Below are 14,442 nucleotides of genomic sequence, written 5' to 3' on the forward strand. Positions count from 1 at the left end.
AGAGGCTGATGCATCAGTGTGTGTGATTTGAGCAGGGTGGCCAGGACTGAGGGCACATGTGTCACACTGTCAGGCAACGCAGAGCATGGAGCCACCAAGGCCAGGGAAGAGAAGCTAATAGTGAGGCTTTTAGGGGGCAAAGGAGGGTGATTACTTAAATGACCCAAGGTTCTGAGGCCTTGTAACTGCCCACCGACGACCCTGGGGGCTCCCACTGCTCTAGGGCCTCTGCATCCTTGTCTGTAAGATGGGGCTCCCCTCAGCCTGTTCCCCAGGGTTTCCATGACACTTAAGCAAGACAGTGGCCATGAAAGGGGTTCAGAGGGTAGGGTCTGCTCCAGGGTGAGGGGCCGCCTATTTTTGGTAACACCTTGGGCTCAAAGCCATCCCCTCCTTGCCTGGCTCGGTCCCTTGGCATGGAGTGTGGTCAATATTTGGCTCTTCTCCCTGTGGAAGGCAGTGTTCCCCCCTGCAGTTTAATTTATATTTATGCTGGAAGTGGTTGAGCTGCCTCAGCACTACCCTCACCAAATTCATTTTTCATGGCCTGGGCCTATGAGGGATTCCTCGTGCCAGGTCTGGAAATGCACACCAAACCATCTCTGCCCAAAATAAATAGCCTCCTTGCTGTGTTTTCATTAGCACTCACCCCCTGGGCAGGGTGTCTGGCAGGCCTCGTGCCAGCTCGGGGATGCCCCCATCCCTGCCTGCCATTGGAGTTCCTTGGTGGGCTTAGGTCTCTGCTAAAGAATTGCCCCTTTTTCCTAAGTGGCATCAGACATTTTTCTGGACTCCAAAGCTGGTTTCTGGCCCACTTGCCTGCCCAAGTTTGCCTTTCCATGCAGGTACATTGCCTTGTGTCTTCCCATGTCTTCACAGTTTGAATCTGATGAGATAATTTTAATAAGTGCTTTTAAAACCAAAATGGAATATTGGTACCATTTAGCTATGTTCTGGCAAGGGCAAGAAGCCCCAAGCAGGGTTCATCTCCCTACCCTCTGCAAAAGGGCATATCCAGGGCTCAGGGTGTGGTCTCCTTGAGGGTGTTCCAAGGACGGGGGAAAACGCTGGCACAAGTAGTAATAATAGTTCCCCATGTTTGCATAGAGAGTTAGGGCTCACAATGGGCTTCTGTGTCTATTGCTTTACTAGGTCCTGCAAATAGGTAGTCATTGCAGCATGGCAGAAGGAGAAACAGACCCAGAAAGTGCAGTGGCTTCCCCAGACAATGTGTGAGTCCATGGCAGAAGGAGATAGGCATTCCAGAAAGGGAAACTGAGACTAAGAGAGCTTTGTGACTTCTCCAAGGTGAAACGAAAGTCTGTGACAGAATAGGTAGGCTTTTGGCAGAAGAGGAAACTGAGACTAAGAGAGCTTCTCCAAGGTGGCATGCAAATCTATAGCAGAGCTATGACAGGGTCTGTCTCTGTGTGTGGGGACATCAACATTACTCTTTGCAGTTGTCAGAGCACTTCCCCAGACATTGTCTCATGGAATGTGCACCACAACCCAGAAGAGTATGCAAGGTAGGAACACAAGTGAAGTAGCTGGCCTGAAATCACAGAATTAAGATGAGGTTGATTTACGATTGTTGTTGATTTATTTATTCCATTTCTACTTCTGAAAAAAGACTTGAAGTTGCTTGTTAAAAAAAAGATGTCCTCAGGCTCTTCTGTGCTCCAGCATAGTAAATTTGCTCTCTCTTGCCTCTGGGCCTTTGCACATGCTCCTCCTCTTGCTGGAACAGCATTCCCTTATCTTCTGCTTCCTGCCTGTCCCTTGGATTTCTGTTTAGACATCATGTCCTGCAGAAGGCCTTCCTTGACACTCCCTTCCTCCCCAAACTCTAAGTCTGTGTAGAAAGCCCTTGTGTATTTCTAGGGCATTTCCATCATGGCAGAGCCCCTTCCTCACCCACTTCAAGTTGCTTATTGTTCTTTCTTCCCTGAGTTATTTCCCCAGGAGGGCATATCCATGTCCACCTATTCACAAGTATAGCCTTAGCAGAGAGCCTCCGCTTGGTGTAGAAATTTTGCTCAATGTTTTTTTATTTAATGACTGATTGACTGAGTTACTAAATGAAAAGAAAGACTATATTTTGAGGGGAAAAAAAGATAATTTTATCAGAAGCATAAGCTACAATAATTACCACAATAGAACATCATATTTGGCTCTGAGCTTCCTGGTAGCCAAGGCAAACATGGAAAAATGATAAATTATATAATTCTCATTGACTCTTTCAGGAGAAACAAGCATTTTTCTGGTTTTAAGTTAAAAAAAAAAATTGATCACACATAACAAACACTGACTACTGTATTAGGCAGTGTCTTCCACCATAGTTCATCATCCCCAAAGTGGGATGAGTAAGGCTTTCTTGTTGATTTGCAGCTGGGGGATGGTGTTTCTCCAAGGAGCAAAGGCGTGTCATGGCTCATCCCAATAGGCTGTGGCCCACTGACTCACTGGGCAGGTGGGCGTGTGAAACCCGTATCATAAAAACAGCTAACACAGATGCCAGGTCCTCTTCTAAGGGCTTTGCAAGGATTAACTCGCTTAATCTTCACAATGCCCCAGTGAGGATGGCTACTATGATTATTGTCCTTGTTTTACAGATGAAAAGACTGAGGACAAAGGAGTTAAGAAATGTGTCAGTGTCACATAGCTAGGATTGGCAGAACGAGGATTTAAACCCTGGCAGGCAGGTTCCAGGACATGGGCTCCAAACCCGGGTCAGGACCAGGGGAGAAGAGTGAGGTACTTGCTTTGGATACAAAATTTAAGGGGGTGCCAACCCCCCCACAAAAATCAGCAGAAACAATATTTTTAAAAAAAATCAACATTAAGGGCCGAGCCCGTGGCGCACTCGGGAGAGTGCGGCGCTGGGAGCACAGCGACGCTCCCACCGCGGGTTCGGATCCTATATAGGACTGGCCGGTGTACTCACTGGCTGAGTGCCGGTCACGAAAAAGACAAAAAAAAAAAAAAAAAAAAAAAATCAACATTAATCAAAAAAAGTCCACGATGAGCAAAATATCAAAATTTTGATATTTTAAGGTAGTTTTAAAATATCAAAATGTAAAAAAAAGACATGCACTCACACAGCTCACCTTCCTCGCCTCACTCTGATCCTGAATGCTCCAGACCCACCCTCTGGTTCTTTCAGTGCAGTACAGTTCTTTGGGGTAAGGGATCTGGAATTAGATGGAGCCCCCTGGAATCCCCTCATGCTCCTTATAAGCTGTGTGACTTGGGCAAGTTGCTCAGTTTCTGAGCCTCCTCCGTTCCTTATATGACAGAGGGTAGTAATAATAGCACTTACCACACAAGTCTGTTAGAGTGTTCTGTGTGATAATGCTCATAAAGGAGCCTGCTACCACCACTGCTGTCTTGGGAGCTTCAAGGACTCCCAGGTTATAGACGTGCTCCGTGGTGGCCCCTGTGTCACCTGCGCTCGGCCCCAATGGTCACTTAGGCTGGTGTACCCCCATCCTTTAGGGGATCTGCCCTTGGGCTATCTGGCAACCTCCAGGGCCAGGCAGGCTGCTCGCTGGGGTGTGGCCCCCGGGATGAGGGCAGTGCAGGACTGGATGGGTGCTCACTCCTCTCTCTCCTCCAGTTCGAGGCGGGTCCCTACGGATGCATCCTGCTCACCTTGTCTGCCGTCCTGTCCAGGTCCATGGAGTGGTGAGTATCTTCCTCACTCAGCTCTCTGGGGCCCAGGCTAGTCTGTCCTGTGCTGTGCTGCCTCCTCAGAGCCCAGAAAAGTGCTTGGTACATGGCGAGTGCTCAGAGAACATTGTGGAAGTGATGAGTGAAGCAGCAGAGTGGGGGAGCTGGCTGGTGGAGGAGAGAGAGCTGTTGCATTCTGCGTGTACACCAGTCCAGGGCCACCTTCCAGGGCCTTCCTTCCTGAGTGCTGGGGTGTGCAGGGAACAGCCTGAGAGACACTTCCCTGTGCTAAAAGAGTTTGCATGTGACCACAGTATGTGCACACATAAGCACTCACGAGGACTCCTCTGGTACATGTGCAGGGGAAGGACGATTGAGGATGAATCTCAGGGGATGACCAGGAGCCCCCAAGGGCTCAGGGCAGGAAGGACTTGTTGTAGGCCACAGCATTCTGCTGCTGCAAGGGTGAGGTTAATGTCCAGGAGGCCTTGGAGGCAGGAAGGGTGGCAAGGCTGCTTGTCTTGAATCTCCTTGCTTGGCCCGTCAGCAGGGTTCCTGACTCCAACTCGTGTATCCCGATCAGACGGTCAGATGTGGCCCCCTGAGCTGCCCCAGAACTGGAGTTCCTCCATGAGGCTCATTCCCTTTGAGTTTTCTAGGCCTCTTGTTTATATTTGTCACTGGGCATTGTGTCACCAGGGAGTGGAGCAGATAAATAGCACATGAATAGCTTTGTAAAGTACAGTAGATTGCCCCATTCACTTCCAGGCAGAGGGCAGAGCCCTGAGGGCATGGATATCTGAGGTAGTGAATATTACCTTGTGGGGGTGCTTGGTTGGGAATATTCAAGAACAACTCTTGGCAGGTGGACCCTGGGAAGTGGAGAGGCAGGACAGTAGCCTTGCGGTGCACAGGATGGGGGTGGCAGCAGAAGGAGATTTTTGCTCTGGAGCCCTGGCTGGGCCTGGCTGGCCTGTCCCCATATCCAGGGGCCTCTGCTGCTGGTGGGAGGAGGGCAGCGGGGGCTCTGTGGCTTTGTGCCGATCTGCCTGCTGCTTGCTGCTACTGACCTTATTAAATGCGTGTGTGTGCAGAGCACTTTCTAATGGCATTTTTCTTCTAATCCTTCCATAATGACATGATTCGTTCCTGGTGTGGGCTCATGTGCATGGAGACCATAAGCTGCACCGCCTTCTCCCAGGCTTGAATTTGCTCCTGGGTTTGCTCCTGGGTTTGCTAATCCCTGGGCAAATGGGGTTGGGTGGGGTCTCTGGCTCTCACTGAGGGGAAGCTGTGCTCTCAGGAGGGCCAGGCCTGGCGATCTGTGCAGGGGGCCTTCTGGTTCTGGGGGTCCAGAGCTCCGTGCTCGAGGGTCTCTGCTTTGGTAGTCACAGGAGCAGCCCGGGAGAGGGCATCCTGTCACATGCATGCTCCTGAGTGCAGCCCTGTCCCTCTGAAAGGGGCTTCAAGGCCCCATGTCCATCCCACGCTTCATGTTGTGCAGAGCTGGAGGACTAGGGCTGCTTCTGCCCTGTCCCCGTACTATACAACCAAGCCAGGCAGTAGGCAGCCCCTGCCCAGGCCATGGCACCTGTGGGACAGTGGTGTGGGGAAGACTGCCCCCAATGGACCTGCACAGCTTCATGCTTATGGGCCTGAAGTCACAGCTCTGCCATCACACACACACACACGCACGCATGCACGCACGCACGCACGCACGCACGCACACACACAGACATATACACACACATAGACACAGATAGATGCAGACATAGACGCACACACTTGGATATACACATGGACACACACATACAGACACATGGATACACAGACATACACATAGACACAGACACGGATACACACAGACATAGGCACAAAGACACACACACACAGTTACACACATGTACACATGCACATAGACACACACACAGATACACACAGATGTACACTGACACACGGATACATGCAGACACAGATGGATACACACAGACACATAATGCACTCACAGACACACTCATGTACACACAGACACACAGTCTAGCTGTTGCCCTAGGGCCTCTGAGGACTTTCCATGGATCCTGCAGACATATGGTCCCTAGGCCCCTGGGGCAGCCTAGGACCTCCTGGGCCTCTGCCTTCTAGAAGTCCCAGCAGAGCTGCACTGTAGTATTGGAGCTGGCAGGCATGGGCTGGGTTTTGTCCTGTCCCTGTGATCCCCTTCCCCTCTCCTAAGAAGACAATGTAGAGGAAAGTCTTGTCAGCAGTAACAGCAACAGCAACCAGCCTTCATGAAGCTTCCTGTGTGCCAGGCCCTTTGCCTTAACATTTTGCACATGGAACTCGTTGACTCTCCACAACACCCTGTGAGATGGGCTGTTGGCACCACTATCCTGTCCCTGTTTTTCTGATGAGGAAACAAGTCTCAGGGAGGCGAGTAGTTTGCCCAAAGTTTATGCAGCAGTCTGGCCCCAGGCCAGCTCTTTTGTTTGCTCTTTAAAGACCTGAACTTGAGGGGCTGGCCTGTGGCTCACTTGGGAGAGTGTGGTGCTGATAACACCAAGTCAAGGGTTAAGATCCCCTTACTGGTCATCTTTAATAAAGTAAAATAAAATAAAATAAAATAAAGACCTGAAGTTGGCAATAAGACACTTGGTTTCAGGCCTGACTTTATTCCTCTGAGCTGGAATTTCTCCTTTGTAATATGGGGGTGCTAGTTCCCACCCCACAAGATGAAGCTGTGCTCAGCACGAGCTCATTCCAGCATGCTCAGGTGCCTCTGCCTCTCCCCTTGTCTTTTCTGACCCCATAGTGGAGGCCATGTTGCCACCTCAGTAGACACAGCCACAGGGATGTTTCACAATTCCTGATGGGCCCATCCGCAGCAATGCTCACCCTTGGCTGGTGCTTTTCAAGCACTGAGGGCCACTGCTAGAAGGGGCACGAGGGAGTGAGTGGGGGCCAAGCCCTGACTTGGGGGTGTGCAGTTCAGAGGGTACTTGGGAAGACACCAACTCTCTCTGATTTAAGTTTGAGAAAACTTCTAGCTAGATGAAGGCTCCAAATGGGGCAGGGGGCAGGCCTGAGCAGCCTATGTGCCTATGGGGGATTCTCCATATCCATGCTCCCCCGACCTGGTCCTGGGAAGGTTGCCTGACTGCTGTGTGCCCCCATGGGCTGCTAGAGGTGCGTGTGTCCGAGCAGAGCTGACCCTGCCCCAGAATACCCTGGGCAGCCATGGTGCTGAAATTACTTCATATAACACGTAGCCTTCCTGGCATTTGCCAGGGCTCCCGTAAAGAAGGTATTCTCTGGCCTTCAGAAGGGGAGCCCCTGGAGTGGCCCTCCCCCTCACATGTGCTGGGCAATGATCATGCCCCCAGGGCTGTGGAGACCCACCCTTGCCTGCTGCCTCGGGGGCTAGCAATTGGCAAAGGCCTTTCTTTATGAACATTTGGACATGCAGGTGCAAGTGTCATCCAGCTCAGTCATCATGTGGCCTGTCCAGGGAAGCCCAGTGGGGTGACCAGTCACAGGAAAGCATGCGCTTGTTGTCCCCAGCTCAGCTCGGCTGCCCACAAGCTGTGTGGCTGACCCACCCTCTGTGTTAGGTTCTCTTTCTCTAACAGGAAGGCATCAGGCTAGTGCTTTTAAAACTCTTTTTGTAGTGAAGCTAAATCTGATCTTTTTTTCCAAGTAAACTTTATTCCAAAGCTTACTATGTACAACTGTGTAAAGCAGATGCAGCAGAATGACTTTGACTAGAGCAGCAGAGATGGGGAGAGAGAGACCTTCTCCCCAGCCATGATCCCTGGAACCCCTCTTTGGAGAAGCCCCAACTCTGCAAACACAGCTTAAAGCCCTGGGACCGGATGATCACCAAGCCTTCCTGCTGTAAGCTTTAGATTCAGCTTTGCTGAGGAATCCTTTAATGCCGTTTCAGGGCAATCTATTGCTACTCAGAGCAGTTGAAAACATGTCCTGGTAGCCCAAAGAGAGGAGTCTCAGATCAAATGCTGTTCAACTAGGGAGAAGTGGGGTGGCGGACTGGGACCTCCCTGCCCCCTGCCGGTTCTTCACAATACAGTGTGTGTGTGCACACATGGACGCAAGCATACACGTGGATGCGTTTGTGGTGGTGTTGCGGTGCTGTGTGAGACCGTAGCTGGGTGTGAGATGATGTGAGTGTTGGTTCTGTCTGAGATTTTGGGAAGGATGACTTGATTGTGTGTGTGATTGTGAGTGTGTGATAGACAGGGCATGGCAGTCCCCTACCTCCTGGCGAGAGCTCCCTGACTCATGCCTGGGCACTGGAGGGCTCTCTCCCGAGGCCCAGAGGCTGCCCTTGCACCAAAGGCAATGCCCCCTGTCCATGGGCTGTTCCTAGTCTAGCACAGAGCTAGGGTGTGGGTGCCATGAGTAGATAACAACCCAGCTGGGCACAGCCTACAGTTTTACCCTTAGAGGCACAGTGGAGAAATAGGCCTTTGAGAACAGTCGAGAATAGGCCTTTGAGGTTTGTTTACCCCAGGCTGTGTGCAAAGCCTTATGGAGGTTTGATTTTTTTCCACTTGATTTCAAGTCATTTATTTTCTTTTCTAAGATCTTGAGTTGCTTACAGTAAGTCTCATGCTGAATTTCATGCTCTCATAGCTCCACTCCTTTCCAAACCTCGTGGCTAGACCTTTCCCTAGGGAGCTCTCAAAAGCCCCAAGGCTGCTGTGGGGTCAGGGCCAGCTCTAAGCCAGGCCTGGGTGGCACAGCTCCCGGGTGCTCTGGCTCCTTGGTGGAGCACAGGCCAGACACGCAGTAGGGCAACACTTGCTTAGGCCCTGGGGGTGAGAGGGAGACAGCCTGTGGAGAAGGCCTTCTCATCCAGGAGACCCTTGGCATTCATTACAGTGGCAACTGCAGCTGTCCAAAGGCAATTTTGAGAGTCCACAAGAGGTGGTGGTTTGTGGTTTGCTGATGTAATCTTTGAACAGCACAAGGTAGGTGCTGAGGGTGAGGGGCGGCCCTGGGCAGAACTCACACCACTGTGACTCTGGTGCCCTATGTAACTCTACCCAAGAGATTAGAAGCCACAGCAGCAATGCAACAGTGCCTTTCTTTGTGAAAATGGCCCTAAAGGAGAGCCACCCAAGAGTGTTGGTTGGTAAGGCAAGGAACAGAAGCTCAATTTCTAGCCAGCATAAGCAGAAAACAGCTTCTATCTATTTGTGTCAAAACTGGAGGCTTCAGGAGTGGCTGGATCCAGGAATTTAGACACTGGCTTTGGGACTCGGTGTCCCTCCTGTCTCTTCACTCTACATCCCTCTGTGTTCTCAGGAGGGCCCTCCTGCACGGGGGGCTCTGGGGAGCCCTTTCTCAGGCCCTCAGCCACTGGGCGCTGGGCACTATTCCTGGGCCAGACTACGCCATCATGGCGTGTGAGCACTGGGATGTCCTCAGAAGGCATCATGACCCACAGAGCCTACCACACAGGCTGGGAAAGGGACAGGTGGGAGTCAGGAAGCAGCAGCAATGTGGGATGTCAGAGAAGACAGGAGCAGCTGCACGCCCTACGGCTCCTCTCAGAAATGGAGAAAAGTGATTACGAAGCCTCCTGTTCCTGCGTGGGCAGGCAGCACCAGCTGAGGTTAAATCTGGCAGGCAGTGGTTTGTAGAGCACGGGTAGGAACATGGGGCTGTTCTTGTGGAGAATCCCAGGTTCATGGTGGTTCCAGATGTGCTGTTTTGAAGCCAGAGGGTCCATAGGATGCCTGTCAGCATTCTCAGGCCTCTGCCTAAACTCTTCCCATCCAGGATATGCGGAGCAGGAGCCCTGCAGCTGGGGTGGCAGGTTGCAGCCAGTGAGCTGCGAGGCAGTAGTTCTGCCCAAGGGCACTGGGCCTGAGGGCTGACGGGGAGGGGCCCACCTCCTGCAGCAGAGAAGGCAGACCAAGTCTCCTGACCCTCGGTCCATGTGCATCTGCCGTGCCTACCCACTTACCCAAGGACTGTATCTCCTTGTTCCATGAAGGGCTCAGGTGTCCAAATAAAGAAGACAGGCCTCAGGAGGAGGGAGAGGTAATTAACCTTCTGGAAGAGTCTTCTGTGCTGGGCCAGCCTCAACTGTGTGGGTGAGCTGCCCGCTACCACCCACCATGCTTGTCTCCAGGGCCTTCCGCATATGCAGCTTCACCTGGATAGGTGTGGACAGGCTTGTGTAATTCAGGGGCCCATTTGCTGTGTACCAGCAAGGGCCTAGAGCCCAGTGCTAGGCACTGGGAGCTGGAAGGATACCACATAACCTGGGCCTCAAAGTGCTTGCTGCCTGGAGGGGCAAGGCAGTGCACCAGAACGGTTGGCAGGTGCCCTTAGAAAGGAGAAGACCAAAGAGAGGAGAGTAGAGCAGTTCTGTCTCTGGGGTGAGGGAGGTGTTGCTTTATCCAGGAGGTGACATTTAGCAGGGCTGTGAGAGACAGGCAGGTAGCAAGAACAAAGTAGGAAAGGCCACTGGTGGGGGTTTGCAGGGATCAATTGCACAAGGGCTGGTCGGGAGGGAGGGTGCTGGGACAGGGGAGCAAGGAATGGTGGTGAGGCTAGAGGCAGTGGGGCAAGGGCTCTGGCCAGCTGCTTAGGAGCTTGGGCTCCTCCACTTTTCCTTCCTTCAGGCAGGTTCCTCTTTCTCCATCCTGCACAGCCTTCCACCAACTTCCCCTGTCTCTTGAGCCCCCAGCCTAGCCCCGTCCTCTCATTGCCTGGAGAATGGAAACGACACCAACCCCTCTAGCCTGTGGTGCTCTCTGCAGTTTTCACGGCCTTTTTGTGGCCTGGTCTCTTATCGCAACCATGCTTTGAGGTGGTTATAGTTATCCCCATCAGGGGATGACATACCTAAGGCTCAGAGATGGAAAGCAATTTGCTGGAGGTCACACAGTACAGATGGTAGAGAGGACCTATTGTTCACTTGTTCTGACTCATCGTCCACTACCTCTCAGCCTTCCTGGGAAAAAAATCAATATCCGTTGTATCCATACCCTTTTCAGGTATTCACAGCTCCATTTCGACCATTTGGAGGTTGGTTTATTCTGAGTTCTTGGCCATGATATGAATGGTTGAGGTTGCAAGAATTATGTTTGACCTCTCAGTCATTGTTTTGTTTTTTGTTATTATTGTTATTATAGTAGGAAAAAGGAAGTGACATTACTGAATGCCAAATGCTTTATATAGTTCATCTCATTCAGTTCTCACAGCAATCTGTAATAGGAGGAGGCAGCATGATACCCATATTGCAAGTGGGGAAACCGAGGCTCAGAGAGGGAACTAACCGGTAAGTGGCAGCTCTTGGACTGGAAGCCAGGGCTCCCTGACTTTAGAGCCCAGGTTCTCTTGGTTGTACTGCAGCTGCCCTTTCACTATGGCTGTTGCTTTTAAAGTCAAAAGAAGTCTCACCAGAGGTCTGTTATCTCCAGAGGTCACTGCAGGTGGGTGGGGGAAGTGTGACTGAGGGTGAGTCTCTTGGAGGGACAAGCAGGCGCTGGCCCAGTGGGACATGGTTTCTCCAGGCCCAGTGCCCTAGTGGTCAGGTGGAGGATGGGTGGCTGGTCAGGTACTCCCTGGCTAATTACTGCTGATTTTAGATTTGATGTTTTAAGTATCAGAGTCACAAGCTGGGCATACTTGTTCACATCGCAGGAGGTACCCCAGAGACCCCTTGCTCCAGTCCTCTGGTTTTATAAATGAAGACACAGGCTGAAAGAGAGGTGGAGACTTGCCCAAGGTCACTTGCTGTTCAGATGCTGAACTGGCCACTGACTTGCCTTGTGGACATCCATTTTAGGTGAATACTGTGACTGTAGACTGGGACCATGTCTCTAGGCCACTTAGAATTATTTTCCTTCTTATTCAGAAACTTCTGTGCCAAATGCCCAGATTCACATGGGGAGGCTTTTTTTTTTTTTTTTTGGTCCATTTTTTTTTTAACTGAAGCATAATTGATTATACACATTTGTGGGGTACAAAGTTGACTATCAGGAGTTGTGTACAACATGTGATGGTCAAATCAGGATAGTTAGTTTATTCATCACTACAATGCATAATCATTCTTTGTGTCCGTTAACCAATTTCTTGTTAATTTCTCATTAACTCCTCTCCCTCTCCCCCTCCCCTTCCCCCTTTCCACCTCTAATAACCACAGTTCTGTTCTCTACTAAAAGTTCAATGTATTATTGTGAATGTTGTTTCTTTCTTTCTATCTCTCTCTTTATTGTTTATTTGTTTATTTATGAATTCAGCTCCTACTTATGAGTGAGGACATGCGGTATTTCTCTTTCTGCACCTGGGTTCTTTCACGTAACGTAATTTTCTCCAGGCTCATCCATGTTGCTGTGAATGGCAGAATTTCATTCTTTATTTTGTGGCTGAGTAGTATTCAATTGTGCATATATACCACATTTTCCTTATCCAGTCATCCATTGATGGGCACTTAGGTTGGTTCCATAGCCTGGCTATAGTAAATAGAGCTACGATGAACATGGGAGTGCAGGTGTCCCTTCGACATGATGATTTCCATTCCTTTGGGTATATACCCAGCAGTGGGATTGCTGGATCATACGGCAGTTCTATCTGTAGTTGTTTAAGGGATCTCCATATTGTTTTTAATAATGGCTGCACTAATTTACAATTCCATTAACAGTGTAGGAGGGTTCCCACATGGGGAGGCTTTTAGGTGAAGGTTCAAGCTGTGTGAGTCAGGGATGGTGGAGACCAGGGGTGGGTTTCAGGACCTCTGGGCCTGTCTAGACCTGGCTGGCCAGGCTGCCCACTCATGTTTCAGGCCATAGTAGACACTGTGTGATTTTGATGCTGGGGACATAGCCCTAGCCCTGCTGATTCTTTATGTGACTGGAAAACCAAAAGTCCTTTCTCCTCTTGGGGCCTCGGTTTCTCTTTCAGTAAAACAGAGATGGTGGTCTTGCCCTCCTTGCCTTATAAGGCTTTCAAGGGAAATATGCATTTGAAAGTTTGTGAGACTGTAGATTTGAGGCTCCCATGTTGTCAGCCTGCTTGGGGGCAATAGCTCTGCCTGCTCCAAGGCATATGACAAAGGGCAAGTGGAGGGAGGCAGCAGAGGTCTCTGCTGGCTTGGGGCCCTGAGACTGGGCTGACATCTGTCATTAGCCCTGGCCTGTCATCTTCTCATCTGCAGAATGCTGAGCCCTGAGAGCCCTCCCAGGCTTGATATCCCCTTTGTTCTGTTTTATGACATAAAGCTGGGAAGATTGGTCCTTGATGACATCCTGGGCAGAGCTCTCTGTTTCCTCTCCTCTGTCATTGGTTGACCCAGACACCCCTGAGGCTGGGTCATCACCCCAGACCCTTGGTCCAGGGTTCTGGCCCTTTGCTCCCAGAATGCTGAGGAGGTTAGCAGCCAGGCAGCCAGGGCCAAGCCCCTCCTTGTAAGTTTCCATCCCCTGGCCAAGTCCACAGAGGCTTCCCTTACTCTGCTTCTTGGACTCTGAAATCCAGGCAAGCTGTGTTCCCTGGAGGGGCCCCCAGTGCAGGATAGCTGCTGGGTCATGTTTCTTCTGGGTCTGGGCCCTCCTGGTTCCTGTCACCCAGCTAGGTGCCTGGTTCCTCAGGTTGTTCAGGATTTGCCTAGGGCCCAGGGTTGTCCAGCCCCCAGTAGGACTGTGGGAAGGACAACCTGTCCATTAGACTGGATGGGTAAGTCAGTCCCGGGAAAGGGATTGTTATGGCTTGTGGCTCAGAAGCCCAGACTCAGACGGCCCCTCCACCATTTCAACCCCTGCTCCGAGGATGCTGCATGTCCTTGGGGACCCGGAGCCGCAGGGGCTGGTGGAGGGGAAGAAAGATGGGACAAGTCCCCCCCCCCCCACCATCACTCAGAGCATCTCTGCCCTTGTGTTTCTGTCTATAAGATTTCATTCGAAGGAAGGGTTCTGAGTCTAAAAAGATACTGGAGGCCACTTGTGTTAGTTTCCTTTGGCTACCATAACAAAGCACCGCACACTGAGTGGCTTGAACCAACAAGCGTATTTCTGATTTGATGCATATTTCTCACAGTTCTGGAGGCTAGAAGTCCAAGATCGAGGTGCCAGCAGGTTTGCTTCCTTCTGAGACCTCTCTCCTGGGCTTGCAGATGGCAACCGTCTCACTGAGTCCTCACATGGTCTCTCCTCTGCACACACCCATCCCTGGTGTCTCTTTGTGTGTCCAAATGTCCTCTTATGAGGATACTAGTCAGATTGGATTAGAGCGCACCTTATACGCCTTGTTTTAACTTAATGACTCCTCTCTCTATCTCCAAGTATACATTGTGAGATACTGGGGGTTAGGACATTAACATCTGAATTTTGGGGGGACACAATTCAGCCCATTATACCTCTCATCTTGTCCAAGAACTTTGTGTCACAGAAGGGGAGATTGAGGCACAGAGAGGAGGGGTTTGTGGCCACACGGCAGGCCCGGCTAGAGCTTGGGTCTGGTGAGGGCTCTGGTGTGAATGGACTTCTCTCTGAGCAGAGTGGAGGCTGTTGTTCCTCTGCTCAAGGACTCACACTCAGCTCTCAGGGGAATTCCCCCAAAGGGAGGTCTGGGCATCTAGATTTGCCAAAGTTGTAAATCTCTTGAGCCATTAGCCACTCCTTGGCATCTCCCAAGTGCCCTGATGTGAAATACAGATGTTCCTCCCTTTCAAGACCCAAGCGCATTTCTGAATTTCCCATCGTGTTTGCACCTAAGGATGCAATTACCATTTCCTCCCATTGT

General features: G+C 50.9%; 1 protein-coding gene across 1 annotated transcript in view; it reads left to right on the forward strand.

Annotated features, from left to right (window-relative positions):
* The window catches only part of MINDY4 (MINDY lysine 48 deubiquitinase 4), a 111,627-nt gene that overhangs the window by 75,739 nt on the left and 21,446 nt on the right, over positions 1 to 14,442 (forward strand). The window contains exon 13 of the mRNA XM_063099778.1: positions 3,617 to 3,684. Coding sequence (XP_062955848.1) covers positions 3,617 to 3,684 — 68 coding nt within the window. The remainder of the gene's footprint in view (positions 1 to 3,616; positions 3,685 to 14,442) is intronic.

The sequence above is a fragment of the Cynocephalus volans genome, chromosome 6, assembly GCF_027409185.1.
Source record: "Cynocephalus volans isolate mCynVol1 chromosome 6, mCynVol1.pri, whole genome shotgun sequence".
NCBI classification, from domain to species: domain Eukaryota; kingdom Metazoa; phylum Chordata; class Mammalia; order Dermoptera; family Cynocephalidae; genus Cynocephalus; species Cynocephalus volans.